This window comes from Hyaena hyaena, unplaced genomic scaffold (assembly GCF_003009895.1).
Source record: "Hyaena hyaena isolate Hyena2069 unplaced genomic scaffold, ASM300989v1 scaffold_789, whole genome shotgun sequence".
Taxonomy (NCBI): Eukaryota; Metazoa; Chordata; class Mammalia; order Carnivora; family Hyaenidae; genus Hyaena; species Hyaena hyaena.
The window spans coordinates 570,920-585,648 of record NW_024081422.1 but is presented as its reverse complement, the minus strand read 5'-3'; the positions used below and the strand labels follow the sequence as shown (position 1 = coordinate 585,648).

The 14,729-nt window shown below is 35.6% G+C and overlaps 1 protein-coding gene across 4 annotated transcripts in view; it reads right to left on the bottom strand.

Moving 5' to 3' along the window:
* The window catches only part of SEL1L2 (SEL1L2 adaptor subunit of ERAD E3 ligase), a 94,676-nt gene that overhangs the window by 28,002 nt on the left and 51,945 nt on the right, over positions 1-14,729 (bottom strand). For all 4 annotated transcript variants that reach the window (XM_039219115.1, XM_039219116.1, XM_039219113.1 and 1 more), the window contains 5 exons: positions 7,549-7,602; positions 7,037-7,096; positions 6,865-6,946; positions 5,300-5,454; positions 4,541-4,597 (listed from right to left, as the gene is read on the bottom strand). In XM_039219115.1, the coding sequence (XP_039075046.1) occupies positions 4,541-4,597; positions 5,300-5,454; positions 6,865-6,946; positions 7,037-7,096; positions 7,549-7,602 (408 nt within the window). The remainder of the gene's footprint in view (positions 1-4,540; positions 4,598-5,299; positions 5,455-6,864; positions 6,947-7,036; positions 7,097-7,548; positions 7,603-14,729) is intronic.

The window sequence follows — 14,729 nt, the reverse complement described above, 5'->3', positions numbered from 1 at the left end:
AGAATAAACAAATAAGAATCAGAAGATAAGAATCCTGGAGTTTTCCCCATCTTTCAGTATAATGATCCCATAAGGACTAAAATAATTGAAGCTTTCTCTAATTTCTCCTTCTATACCCCTCCACTCTCATGACTTACTTGGCATTTCAGTTCTCTTTTACTTGTCTTTAAGTTAACTTGTCTTTATTACTGTCACTTTAATTGTATTAACATTTACTAAGCACTATGTGAAACACAAGTTTCTGTGATGAGTTCTTCCTCTCAAAGAGTTAGATATCTATCAAGTCACCCGTCCATCCACCCACCCACCCATTCATCCATCATCTGCTGTGGTCTGCGTATTTGTGTCCCTTCAAAATTTGTATGTTGAAACCTAATATCCAAGGTGATGGTATTAGGAGGTGGGGCCTTTGGAAGGTGACTAGCAGAGCTTTCATGAATGGGATTAGTGTCATTATAAAAGAGGCTCTAGAGAGCTAGCTCACTTTCTGTTACATGAGGATACAACAAGAAGTCCATAAACTGGAAGAAGGCCCTATCCAACCATGTTGGCACCTTGATCTCAGACTTCAAGCCTCAAGAACTGTGAGAAATAAGTTTCCATTGTTTATAAGCCACCCAGACTATGGTACTTTTGTTACAGTGGCTAAAACAGACTAAGACACCATCAAGTCTTTCTTCAAATATTTACTGAGTACTTACTGTCATATTTTACTAATTTTAAGATGTGCCCCCCCCCACTTCAATCAGGACACTTCTTATTATTAATGGTATCACAAAATTTATATTGGCATTGTTTTTTTATTTCTCAGTAGAACACAAAATAAAGTAGCTTATAATTGATAGTGTCATTATCTAAGTGAAATTTTATTATTTAAACACATCTCTTTTTTTATTCAAAAAAATTTTTAATGTTTTTATTTATTTTTGAGGGGGGGGAAGGGACAGAGAGGGAGACACAAAGTCTGAAGTAGGCTCCAGAGTCCAAGCTGTCAGCACAGAGCACCACACACAGCTCACACTCACAGACTGTGATATCATAACCTGAGCCAAAGTTGGATGCTTAACTGACTGAGACACCTAGGTGTCCCAAGTCTCTTTAAATAAAAAACAAAACAAAACAAAACAATGAGCATAATTTTTCATTGGTTCAAGAAAATCCCTAGTTTAATCAGTTTGTAACATCTCCCCTAGAATGAAATGCCAAGAAATGTATTATGCTGAAAATATTTATAAGCACTCCTTTTATCTCAAAATTTGTAAATCATCCTGAAGAGGGATGATATTAGCTCTTGTCTTTTTAATGGGTGGCAGGATAGACAAAGCAGTTGCCCTTACATATCTGATTATTATGCCTCTGCTAGATTTAATTTAATTATGTCATATCCACCTTAATAATGTGCACCCAAATATCAAGCTCTCCTAATCCAATTCATGCTGAGCCTGTACATATTTAGGAATGCAAGTTACATTAAAATGTATGTGTAGAAATTCAAGATAATGTAATCAAGGCTTGCATATACAATATTTTTCAATAATTAAGAATTTGGTAGTGGGGGAGGGAGAGGTGAAAATGTTGCCTTACAGTGACAACCTATGAGAGATTAATTTAATCAATAATAAGAAAAAAAAAGGCAAGTGAGTTATTTCCAGGTTTTTTGATACTTAATTTGCTGGGAAGTAAACTGGGAATTACTTACATTTATAAAGAAGCTTACATTAGTCATTTTCTTTGGTGGGCTAACACATTAGCATACTGGCTCAAGTGGTGGCTCTCAGGCTGAGGACCAACATATAATACTTAGGATGCTATCATTCATTTATTCATTCATTCATTTGTTAAATAAATACTAATTACCTAATATATACCAGGTACTATTGGAGTACAGGATACATAGAATGAACAAGATGGACAAGAACTTACATTCCATTGTGGGGAGACATATAATAAACAAGTCAAGATCAATATAATTCAGGAAGTGATATGGGCTAGAGGAAAATAAACACTGTGATAGGATGAGTAGTGGAACGGTAGAGTTGATCAAGAAAATCCTTTCTAAGGAGGTAAAACTTGAAAGATAAGAGGCTAGCCATGGGAAGAGTTACAGTAACAGCCTTTCAGAAATTAGGTCTATCCTTTTAACTTCTCTCTCCACTTTGCCTCTCTCATCCCCCTCCAAGTTGATCCTGGTGTAGTTGAGCTGTAGTAAGCTGCAAAAATGACCAAAATATTTTGCAGTTAGGCCTTCATTAAGAGGAGTCCTTTGGACTACGCCTTCAATGTTGGCTGGCCCTGTAATTTGCTTTGGCCAAAAGAATGTGGTGGAAGTGATTTGTGAGTTCCAACCTAAAGCCTTCTGCCTTTGTCTTCTTAGAACCTTTGGCTGCCATGTGAAAAGCTTGGGCACAGTTGTCTGAGAGAAGGAAGCATGTGGAGAGACCTAGTCATCTTAGGTGTCACACATGAAGCCATCATAAACCAGCCAGTCCTGGCTGATACTCTACAGATGCATGAGCAAGCCTAGTCAAGATTGGTTGAGCCTGGCTGAGACCAGAAGAATTACTCAGCTAAGCCCAGCCCAAACTGCTAACCTGACAAAATCATGAATTAAATAAATGGTTGTTGTTTTAAGCCATCTAAGTTGGGGAGTGGTTTATGATGCAGCCTAAACTAATTGATACATAAGCCAATCAGTCTGGAGATTTGAAACCTTGACTGGAGCCCTCTCTGCAGGCTTGGGTTTATTAGGTTGAGGTAAGCTGAAAGGACAAGGCTGAGCCTGCACCTAATGTGCTTGAACCACTCAGATGTTCTGGAAATAAGCCAAGCTTTTGGTGATGTCTGGATGGGAAATGTGGGGCCCAACACTACCATTTGAAAGTTAAGGCTAGAGAAACTTGATAAATTATATCATTCCTTCATTTTGCTTTATAAATGAGGAAACTAGATTTTAGAGTTTGTATACCTCCCACCCACCCAGGTCAAAAGGAAGTACAATTTAATGGAAAGAGCACAGGCGTTGAATGCTGAAGCCCAGAGTTCAGATTCTGATTCTCAACATTGCTACCCAGCTGTGATACTTGAAACAATTTACTTCATTCCTCCAGTCAGCTCCTCCTCTATAAAATAGAGATTATAAAACCTCTGTGACTGAGCCCATAGGAGAGCCTGACTGAGTTCCTTGGTGTTGCCCAAGTGCCTGGCCATTGCTACTATAGCACCAGAACCTTTCACTGCCAGCTTTGGGATTATATTTCATCCTCATCTGGAGGCAGTTCCCATTTGGTATTCACAGTGGCTGGTGTTGCCTAGGAGTGCTTAGCTTTTTAGGGTTTTGTATGTGCTCTGCAAAGAAAGGAGGGTATTACCTATAGCTGAGGGTTGGGTGCCTTCACACTCAATGGAATTTCATGTTTATGGAAAATGGACAACTCTTACCAGTTTATGCCTCTGTTAGTTAACCTGAGAATCTCATTGCAGACTGAAGTCTGATGCTGGAGTAATATTGTGAATCTAGAACTTCCCATCTAAGAAGTTAGAACCTTGGTTATGATGAAGATTAATAAAATCTGAAGACCTTCAATTGAGCTGTCTTAAGATGTATATGCTTATTTCAATTGCTACCTATTTTATCATGCTTTATGAATTTACCCAAAGTGTACTGTACTTCAAAAACACAAGTTACACTCATAAAAGTAACATCAAGTGAAGTGAAAAGTAATAACAAATCACTCTTTTATGTAACCACTTAATAAAGTAGTTATTTCTATTGGTTAGCCGTTAGGACGTTGAAATAGGGTATGTGTTCCTTTGAGACAATGAGCACATAGGTTCTATAAAATGATGGCTGCAAAATCATCTTTTAAAAAGAATCTCAGTTACTTCCTCAGATCTAAGGAGATCTATGGCTTTGAAACCACAATTAGAATCTAGATGAGATCATATACCCCAGCTCTGGTATCTTACTGAGGAGCTTGTGTAGGTCAAACTTATTTGCTTTTTTCTCCACTATAAATTTGAATTATTAATTAATCTTCTAACTTCACTGGGACAAGGTAAGTTTAAGCAAAATGATTGGAAGGAGCTTTGCAAATTTATAAAGATGTTTAATAATATTTCTAATTATATTGAAAGTAGTCTGAGGCTGGTTCTCAGACCCTGTCACAAGAAAGTCCCATTTGGACTCTCCTTTGCTGGTGTTTGGGCAATGGGTGTGCCCAAGGCTGACAGGTGAGGGTATCTTCCTCACCCAACTCCACCCAACTTCCTCACCCTTGAGACTAGGTTCAAGGGGAACATGGAAACTCCCTAGCCCCAAATGTTCTGTTGAAAGGCTCTACTCCTTTGTATTCAGAGGCTGTTAGGAAAAGTGTTTTCTCTGGTGAACTTTGTTCTTCCTCAAAGGCTAGAAAGCTGATCTGACCAAGGAAGTAGTAATGGGCTCTTCCCAGCAACTTTTCCTTGCCTCCCTTTTTGCCCTACTGTCCTCCCTCACCACTCTCCTCCCCACTCCATGTGACTGAATCATGAGATGACTTACATAATAATCCTGATCCAGACCTTTCCTCCCAATTAGATGTAATTGTCCAAGAGAAACCTAGGAATGACAATTTTTGAAAATTATTTTAGTGATAGCATTAACTTAAATGAAGAAAATATGCCAATTATAGAACAATTTGAAAAATAAATGAATAAGAGGAGTGAAAAAAATAGGATTTATTGGTGACTTTATTGGTTTTATTAGTTGCTGCTTTAGTTTGATGCAGTTGGTATGCCTAAAAAAGAGGCAGAAAAACGTTCCAGGAAATAGATTTTCTTTGGTAATTGATGCCAGGCATCTGGCTTTGTCAGTGGCAGGAAGCTGGCCTGCTGGTAAACAGCAATACCTGGATACATAAACCTAGCAGCCTCTAGTCTTAACTCTCGAAGCTTATGCAAATGCTGTCCCATTCCCATTCTCAAAGACAGAACTTCTGAATGCTGGTAAGAGTTCATTCATCTTAAAGTCAACACTGGATGGTGCTTTGTTGTATGCTTAAAATCTAGGTTTTTTTAAAAGTAAAAATTTTAGGAGTATATGCAAAAGAAAAAAATTGCCATTACTATAACACCTGGCTCCCCCAGAGGCTATAGAAACTTCAAGTAGCAGGTAACAAGGAAAGAGTAGGGTGAAGAGGAGGGGGTGTCTCTAACTTTTCACGTTCAGGATGGAGAATTATTAACCCTTTTAGGACCCAAGACAATCAAACCCCTTGTAATTTGCATGTTCTAAAAATCCAAATTCGTCTGTATATATTACCTGTATCTGAACATCTCCTCTTTCTGCTAAAAATTTATAGTATTGGTATATGTCCCAATCTAAAATCTCACTGTTAGAACTCAGGTTTTCAGGTCTTTCAGTTAGTCTCACTTTTTCCACTGGAATACCTTCACTCTTTTCCAATTTGTCAGCAACTGTGAACAGAAACAAAATAGAGAATAGCCAGAATACACAAAGTTGCAAGAGATAACTTAGAGAAAACAGCTTAGAGAAAACACCATTCAGCCTATTCTTACATCGTGCAGAGTTCTGGCTTATTAACAGAAAAAAAAATATCTTAGGGGATAGAAATTTACTTATTTTTGTTAACTTGATTCTGAGGAAAGTGCAAGAAACCTCATTATTTTATGCAGTCCCTACAAATAGTGTATCAACATATATAAGAGCCTACTGAAGAGTTTGTCCAAGCAGGCTCAAGGAAAGAAGACAGATGTTAGAAGCAGGCAACTGACCCTTTCTACCACTACTACAATATAAGAGGGGTGCCTGGGTTGCTCAGTCGGTTAAATGCCAACTTTGGCTCAGGTCATGATCTCATCGTTCGTAGGTTCGAGCCCCACATCAGGCTCTGTGCTGACAGCTAGCACAGTGTCTCCCTCTCTCTCTGACGCTCCCCTGCTCATGCTGTCTCTCTCAGAAATAAACAAAACATTTAAAAAAATTTTAAAAACCTACAATATAAGAGTAATTAACTGCTTCTTAATTATTTCCTATAAATAGTTGGAAAATAAATATAAAGATAAATATATTTGCATAAACCTAACAAAGTATGAAGTTTGAAATATATATAGTAACTGTAGTTTGAAATAGATGTCTAGTAATTCCAGTTTCATTAAGCATATGAAATGATCTTGTTATATATAGCACCTTAAATTAAAAAAGCACTTATATTACTCTTTCTTTTCTCAGATCCTAATAATGCCAGAGGTGTGTATTTAGAGATTATTCTGATTACAGAAATTAACCATATGGACCTTATCTAATTCACTTCTTGGAAGACTTTTATTTAAAAATCTATTACGTAGTCTGCTTCAATGATATGCGAGATGAAATGTTACATACAACTTTAAAAATGATTCTAGAAACATATATTAATCTCATGCCCTATTTTTGTGATTGTTTTAATCATTTTAGTAGAAAAATGATTACTTGAATTGTTCTCAAATGTGGTGATAAAGATGATAGTGTAGGTATCTTACATGCATTTATTGAGAAATTTTTAACAATCCACCATATTCTAAATGTTAGAATCAGAAAAATTGCTAAATATTTATTGATGCTTCATTCAAATTCTCAGTTGAATAAAAGCACAGCACAAGAACATGGGGACATATTCTAATAAGAGATAAGCACCTTCATTTAAAGCTTTTAAAATGTATTAAGAAATCAGAAAACTCTACATTGTATTAAAAGAATTGTACTATAACAAATGTTGAAAGCATAGTCATTTAATACTTTCATAAATATACAAACTGGCATTGATTTATTCTTCTAACTGCTCAGTAAGTCTATTTATCTTAAAATAAATTATGTGAATTACTCACTGTAATCTGCTACCTTCTTGTAATGATTTAGGGCAACTTCACAATTCTGCAGAACATTGATTCCTGACAAATATCTGTACCCCTAAAATACAGGGATATATATTCTTAATATTCTGACAGTGTTGTATTTATGACACACCCATTTCGGCCCATGAATATTTAATTTACATACCAAAATCATCTGGGACATCATGCTTCCTCCAGCACTTCCAAAGGTGTAATATATCAGTGCCTAAAGTAAAAGAAAAAAACCCACACCTATATCTATATCCACCATCTAAGTTTGAAGCTCAAACCAATCATTGCTTTTTTGTTCCTTGCCAAGAAATGAACCTTGAACTACTCCAAAATAAATTTTAAATTTCATCTTCTTCCTTGGTAAAGATAGCTGACATTTTTGGAGGGCTTAGTGAACTCTGGAGTCTGTGAAAAGGGCATTGTACATGATATTTCATTTAATCATCACAAAGTACCTATGGAGTAGATATTATCTATCTATAATGGAGAACCTGAAATATGGGACATTAAGAAAGTTATGATATTTTAACCTTAAACTTCTGACAATTGAGCTGGCGCTTTTAACCACCACTCTCATGTAAGCCCCTTTATCAAAGAGGGGACTATTCAATGTCTCATTTAAAAAAAAAATTAAGTTTAATTCCAGGAAAAATAGAATGACTTTACCTTGGCTTGATTGTATTCCATTCCTATTCCATAAGAAGACAAAAATCCTAGAGCCTAAAGCCCAAAAGAAAATGAAAACTAAATAAACCCATTTATTTCACAATTACTCTTATTTACATTGGTAAAAGATATTTTAAACATCTGCTCCACAATAATTATATTGTTAGCTTATTCTTATAATAAAATGTCCTTTTACATGTTTGCTAAGGCTGTAAGAAATTGGAGGAGGTAATATTAGGAGTTTTCTAGAATATACATGAAAACAGGCTAATACTTACTGACATTTAGTATAAATCATAATACTGAAACATAAACCAGTGATATTTATATTCATGTCTTTCTCACCAATGAAAAAAACCTTTTCCTTCAACATTTTTGCATTTAGGTTTGAATATTTTCTTCATATTTTTCAAAGAAAATGTGATGGATATAAAAAATTCAAATGCAATAACTATATTGAATAAAAGGAAAGTCTAATTGTGTAGCAAGATGGCGGAATAGGCAGCCCCAGATCTTGTTCCTCCATAGAGACACTATTTTAGCAACAATATACAGTCCAGAAAGTCTTTATGAGAACTCCAGAAACAAGTTAAGATATCATAGTAACCCAGACAAACTCAAAGCAAAGAATGAGCAATCCATTCAAACAGGTAAGAAAAGCCATTTATTTTACCTGTAATTGTTCCTCCCCTGAAACTAGTATAGCACAGTGTGATAAGAGGAAAAGCCCAGCTCAGGGCTTTTCCCCTTGGTAGAGGAAGAGAAGAGTGAAACCTAGGTCCAATGTTTTAGCTTTTGCAGGGACTGCCCATGGGTCTAATTTCTGTCTTGCTGATGCTGCCTGATTGAAGAACCAGCATACTTTGGATTCTTAGGCAGCTGCTGAGAACAAAAGAGAGCTCAGCCACTTAATGCAGCACTGGAGAATTTCCTATATACCATAGATAGAAGCCAGCACAACTTGGCACAGTCGGCAGAAAGTGCCCAACTTGTGGCTCCTCCCTTGGGAGGAAAAGAGAAGACTGGAATGGGGGTCCAATGTTCTAGCTTTTGGGAAGCTACCCAAGGATGGATTTCTATCTCATCTGACTTGAAACACTGACAGAACTGTCATGCCTTAAATGCCTGGGGCAACTAAAAAGAAAAGGGAGTTTAGTAGCTTATTGCAACACCAGAGAACCTGTAATATCACAGACACACACTAAAAAGAACAAAAGACTACAAGCTCCTGAAAAAGATCAACAAATCTCTCTAATTGGGAAATTACAAACACAAACCCCAAGAAGACACACCCCCAGAAATGATGAGAGGTCCCCAGAATCACTAGCTATGCTTATTGGTGAAGCTATTCCCCTGTACATATCCAGTCTGTAAAGATAAAGGGGTGGCTATATTTCCAGTTGCATAAATCACAGAAAAAATTAACAAGGCATATGAAGAAACAGGTAAACGTGGCCCAAACAAAGGAACAAAAGAAATCATAAAACAAACAAACAAACAAACAAACCCTCAAACCTAAAGAAACAGAGATCTATAAATTACCGTACAAAAAATCCAAAATAATCATTTTAAGTTCAAAATGCAACAAAAGAGCACATATAAACAACTAACCAAAATCAGGAAAAGGATGCATCCGTAGAAGGAGAATATTGACAAAGAGATAGAAACAAAGAACGAAAAAAGAAAGAGAGAGAGAGAGAGAGAAGGAGGAAAAGGAAAGGAAGGGAGGGAGGAAGAAAGTAAGAAAGATCCTTTCAAAACCTCTGGAGCTGAAGAATACAATAACTGAATTGAAAAATTCATTAAAGGGCTTTAATAGTAGACTGATCATGCAGAAGAAAAAATCAATGAACCTGAACACAGGTCATTTGAAATTGTCAAATCAGTGGAACAACAACAACAACAAAAAAAACCAAAAACAAAAACGAAGAAAAGTGAAGAAATCATGAGATTTATGGGAAACCATCAAGTGGACCAATATACACATTATGGTAATCACAGAAGAAGAGTGAGAGATAAAGGAGAAGAGAGCTTATTTTAAGAAACCATGGCTGAAAATTTCCAAAATCTGAGGAAGGAAATGAATATCCAAGTTCAAGTAGTTCAATAAACTTTAACTAGAATGAACCCAGGGGCCCACAACAAGAGACATTATAATCACATTGTTACAAGTTAAGGACAGGATCTTGAACGTAGCAAAAGAAAAGAGACTCACCATGTACAAGAAAGTTTCCATAAATTTATGAGGAGGTACCTCAGAAGAAACATTACAAGCCAGAGGAAATGGGCTAAAATGTGTAAAGTACTGAATGGAAAAGTCTGTCAACCAGAATACTGTATCTGGCAAAACTGACCTTCAAAAGTGAAGGACAATTAAAGGCCTTCCCAGATAAACAAAAGTGAGGGAGTTCATCACCACTAGACTTGCCCTATAAAAACTGTTAACAGGAGTTATGCAAGTTGCAAGAAAAAGATGCTAGACAGCAACACAAAAATACACAAAAATATAAAGCTCTCTGGTAAAGATAAATACACAGACAAATACAGAATCCTGCAGCACTGTGATAATGGTGCAAAAGTCAGGTTTAATTCTGGTATGGAATTTAAGAGAATAAAAGCATAAAAGATAACTATAACTAAAAGTGTGAATGTCTACAAAGTATAAAATGATGTAATTGGGTTATTGATAATATAAAGTGGGGGGAGAGAGGAGTGTTGTGATTGCAGTTAAGTTGATATTAATTTAAGTAGAAGATGTTTTATGTAATCCCCACAGTAACCACAAAGAAAATAAGAAGGGAATGAAAGCATGCCACGACTAAAAAAAATAAATAAATAAATAACAAAAGAAGGGGCCAAGAGGGGAAAAGAAGGACAAAATAACTACAAGGCAAACAAAAACAATCAACAAAATGGCAACAATAAGTCTTTCCTTATTAATAATTACTCTAAATATAAATGGATTAAACTCCAAATAAAAGATACAGAGTGGCTGAATGGATAAAAATAAGCAATATCCAACTACATGATGTCTATGAGGAGCTTTATTTATCTTTTTTAGAGCTGAGGGGAGGAGTAGAGAAAGGAGAGCAAGAATCCCAAGCAGGCTCCGTGCTGTGAAGTAGAGCCCGACATAGGGCTCGATCTCACAACCATGAGATCATGACCTGAGCCGACATCAAGAGTTGGACCTTTAACTGATTGAGCCACCCAGACACCCCCCAAGAGACGTTAGATATAAGGACACATAGGATTAAAGTGAAAGGATGGAAAAACATATTCCATGCAAATTGTAACAAAAAGAGTGAGAAATGACCATAATTATATGAGACAAAAGTAGATTTTAAGTCAGAAAGTGTCACAAGAAACAACAACAAAAAAAGACTTTATATAATGATAATAGAGTCAATTTACCAGGAAGGTATAACTGTTATAAATATATATGCATTAACAGCAGAGCACCCAAACATATGAAGCAAACACTGACAGAATTGAAAGAAGAAATAGACAGTAACACAATAATGGTAAAAGATTTTAATGCCCCATTTTCAATAATGGTTTGGTCAACCAGACCAAAACTCAGTGAAGAAACAGAGGAGTTGAACACCACCACAGACTAATTGGACCTAACAGACATAAAGAATGCTCCACCCAATAACAGCAGAATACACATTCTACTTAAGAACATATAGAACATTTTCCAGGATAGACCATACGTTAAGTCACAAAACAAATTATTAATAAATTTAAGAAGATCAAAATCACACCAAGTATATTTTCTGAACACAATGGAATGAATCTAGAAATTAATAGAAAAAAGAATGCTGAAAATTCAGAAATATGTGGAAATTAAGCATTACACTCTTGAACTACCCATGCGTCAAGGAAGAAATCACAAGGAAATTTAGAAAACATCTTGAGACAAATGAAAACTAAAATACAACATACCAAAACTTATGAGATGCAGCAAAAGCAGTACTAAGCAGAAGTTTATAAAGGTAAGGGTCTACATTAAAAAAAGATCGCAAATCAACAACATAACTTCACATCTCAAAACACACACACACACACACACACACACACACACACGGAAAGAAGAACAATTTAAACTCAAAGTTAATGGAAGGAAGGATATAATGATTAAAGAAAAAAGTAGACAATAGAAAAAATATATAAACACATACTACAAAATGGATGACCCTTTAGGACACTATACTAGGTGAAATAAGCCAGTCACAAAAAAGACAAAAACTGCATGAAAACACTTATAAGATGAGGTCTCTAAAGTAGTCAAACTCTTAGAAACAAAAAACAAAATGAAGGTTGCTAAGGACTCGGAGAAGGAGAAGAGGGGAGTTATTTAATGGCTACAGGATTTCAGATTTGCAAGATTAAAAAGTTCTGGAGATCTGCTGCACGATGATGCACATAGTGCTGTACTGTATGCTAAAAACGCTCAAGATGATGAATTTTCTATTATGTGTCTTAATTTTTTTAAAAAGTGGTAGTCTTCCTTCATCGCCAAATCCCCATGCTTGATAATAGTTTAATATATGTCTTTCCAAACCATTTTCTAAGCATTCATATACATATATGTGTAATTTTTCTTAAAGCCCATTCTTTACTGATTTGGAATTCCTTTGTTACAATATACTAAATTTTCTTATATTCATGGATCTAAGTATAGAACTTCTAGTTCCTTGGTTTTCAATGGACTATTTTCATAATAATGAAAATATGTTATTTGTGTCTTTTGTCATGTTGACATTTGCATTAATGATGCAAGTCAATGGTAAATAAAACTGCTGGTATCTTAGCATGAATCAAGGAAGTACACCAAACTGCCATTTAAATTGTTATTGTATTTTTGATACCAGGCACTCACAGCAAAACTAAAAATGCTAGTGTAAGTTAGCAATGTCATTAATGAAGCAGTAAAACATTTTTGTAAGTCTCAAGTCTTTTTTTTTTTTTAATTTTTAAATGTTTTTATTTCTGAGAGAGAGAGCTAGCGAGCGAGCGAGCTTGAGCAGGGGAGGGTCAGAGAGAGAGGGAGACACAGAATCTGAAACAGACTCCAGGCTCTGAGCTAGCTGTCAGCACAGAGCCCGACACGGGGCTCGAACCCACGAACCATGAGATCATGACCTGAGCGGAAGTCAGAGCCTTAACCGACTGAGCCACCCAGGAGCTCCATAAGTCTCAAGTCTTGAATACATGTTCCTTTATATCCTCTATGAGAAGATGAAAAGTAGGAATAAAGCACTTCCAATAGTGAAAAATGTTGGTTGATTCAAGGAAATGCTTGTTTGAGTTGCAAGCTGAAATAGTCATTTTTTTTTCATAGAACACAATCTTTAGTTGAAGGAGCAATGGATAAGCTACATTCATTTAGACTGGTAGATATCTTCTTAAAAATGAACAAAGTAAACCTGCCACTAAATGAAAATGATTGAAAGTATTGTTGCCAATGATAAATTCAAGGTTTTAAGCAAAAATTAGAATTTTGGAAAGTTTATCTGCTACACTGTGCTTGCCACCCCAATACTTAGGCTTGTCATGATGGTGGTATTAACAAATATGATTTTGATATCATACAAAGCAATATGTCAAATTTGGAAGATCTACATAACTTAGTGGAGCAGTATTTTCTAAATAACCAATGTACGATACTATAAAATCATGTATAGGTAAAAAAATAAAAATTCCATTCAAAATGCAAGATAGACAGTCACTTTTAATGTAAAAGAATAGGAAAAGTTCATTGTATGATTTTGGATTCCACACTGCAATTCACCTTCAAGAAATTATCACTGCTGGGCTTTGGTGTAGAACCAAAGAAGAATATAATTATCTAAAAAAGCTATTAAAATACACTTACCTTTTCTAGTTTTATTTTATTTTGCTATTTTGTTTTTTCTTTTAGTTTTGTGAGTTATGTGTTTAAGTTTCTTGTCTATTAAAACATTTAAAGCTATATTTTCCTCTGCATGTAGCTTTAGCCATATTCCTTAACTTTTACATGTAGTTGTATCATTATCATGTTCCTAATATGTCATTTCAGTTTGTATTTTATCTTTGTGACTTGCTAAAAATTAGGACTCTTGAAATTTTATAGAGTTAAACTTTTTCCAGAAATTTTTAGTTTCACTGCTTCTAGTCAAAGAATGTAGTATCATTTCTATTTTTTAAAGTGAATTAACTTTTTTCTTTGTGTGATAATTTTTTGAAAATAACATTTTAATTTTTTTGCTTTTTATTTTTGTTTTGGATAATTTTCCATATGAAATCTTGGTTGTTGGTGTGGATTTTTGTCTGCCTGGATTCTCTTTGAAAAAGCACTTTTCTTCCATTCTGAATTCATTTGGTTCAACAGAGCTCCTTACCCCTTTCTTTCTTTTATTTTTTCTTCATTGTACAAACAGTGGTTTATTTGTAGATACATTTATTCTCTCAAATTAATTACCTGAAAAAATTTATTTACATAAAATTTGTTTCATCTCAAATGTGTAATTACAGGAGAGCTCTGTATAAGTTTAGAAGAGGGATAAAGTTTTCCTATGCACATTATAAGAGCTTCTTTTTTATAAAATAGTTTATTGTCAAATTGGTTTCCATATAACACCCAGTGCTCATCCCAATAAGTGCCCTCCTCCATGCCCATCAACCCGCTTCCCCTCTCCCCCACCTGCATCAGCCCTCAGTTTGTTCTCAGCATTCAAGAGTCTCTCATGGTTTGCCTCCCTCCCTCTCCCCCACTATTTTTCCCCTTCTTCTCCCCCATGGTCCTCCATTAAGTTCCTGCTAATCCTCCTATACGTGCAAACATATGGTATCTGTCCTTCTCTGCCTGGCTTATTTTGCTCAGCTAACACCTTCAAGGTCCATCCATGTTGCTACACAAGGCCAGATTTCATTCTTTCTCATTGCCATGTAGTATTCCATTGTATAGATAAACCACATCTTCTTGATCCATTCCTCCATTGATAGACACTTAGGCTCTTTCCATGTTTTGGCTATTGTTGAGAGTGCAGCTTTGAACATTGGGGTACATGTGCCCCTATGCATCAGCACTCCTGTATCCCTTGGGTAAATTCGTAGCAGTGCTATTGCTGGGTCATAGGGGAGTTCTATTGTTAACTTTTTGAGGAACCTCCACACTGTGTTCCAGAGGGGCTGCA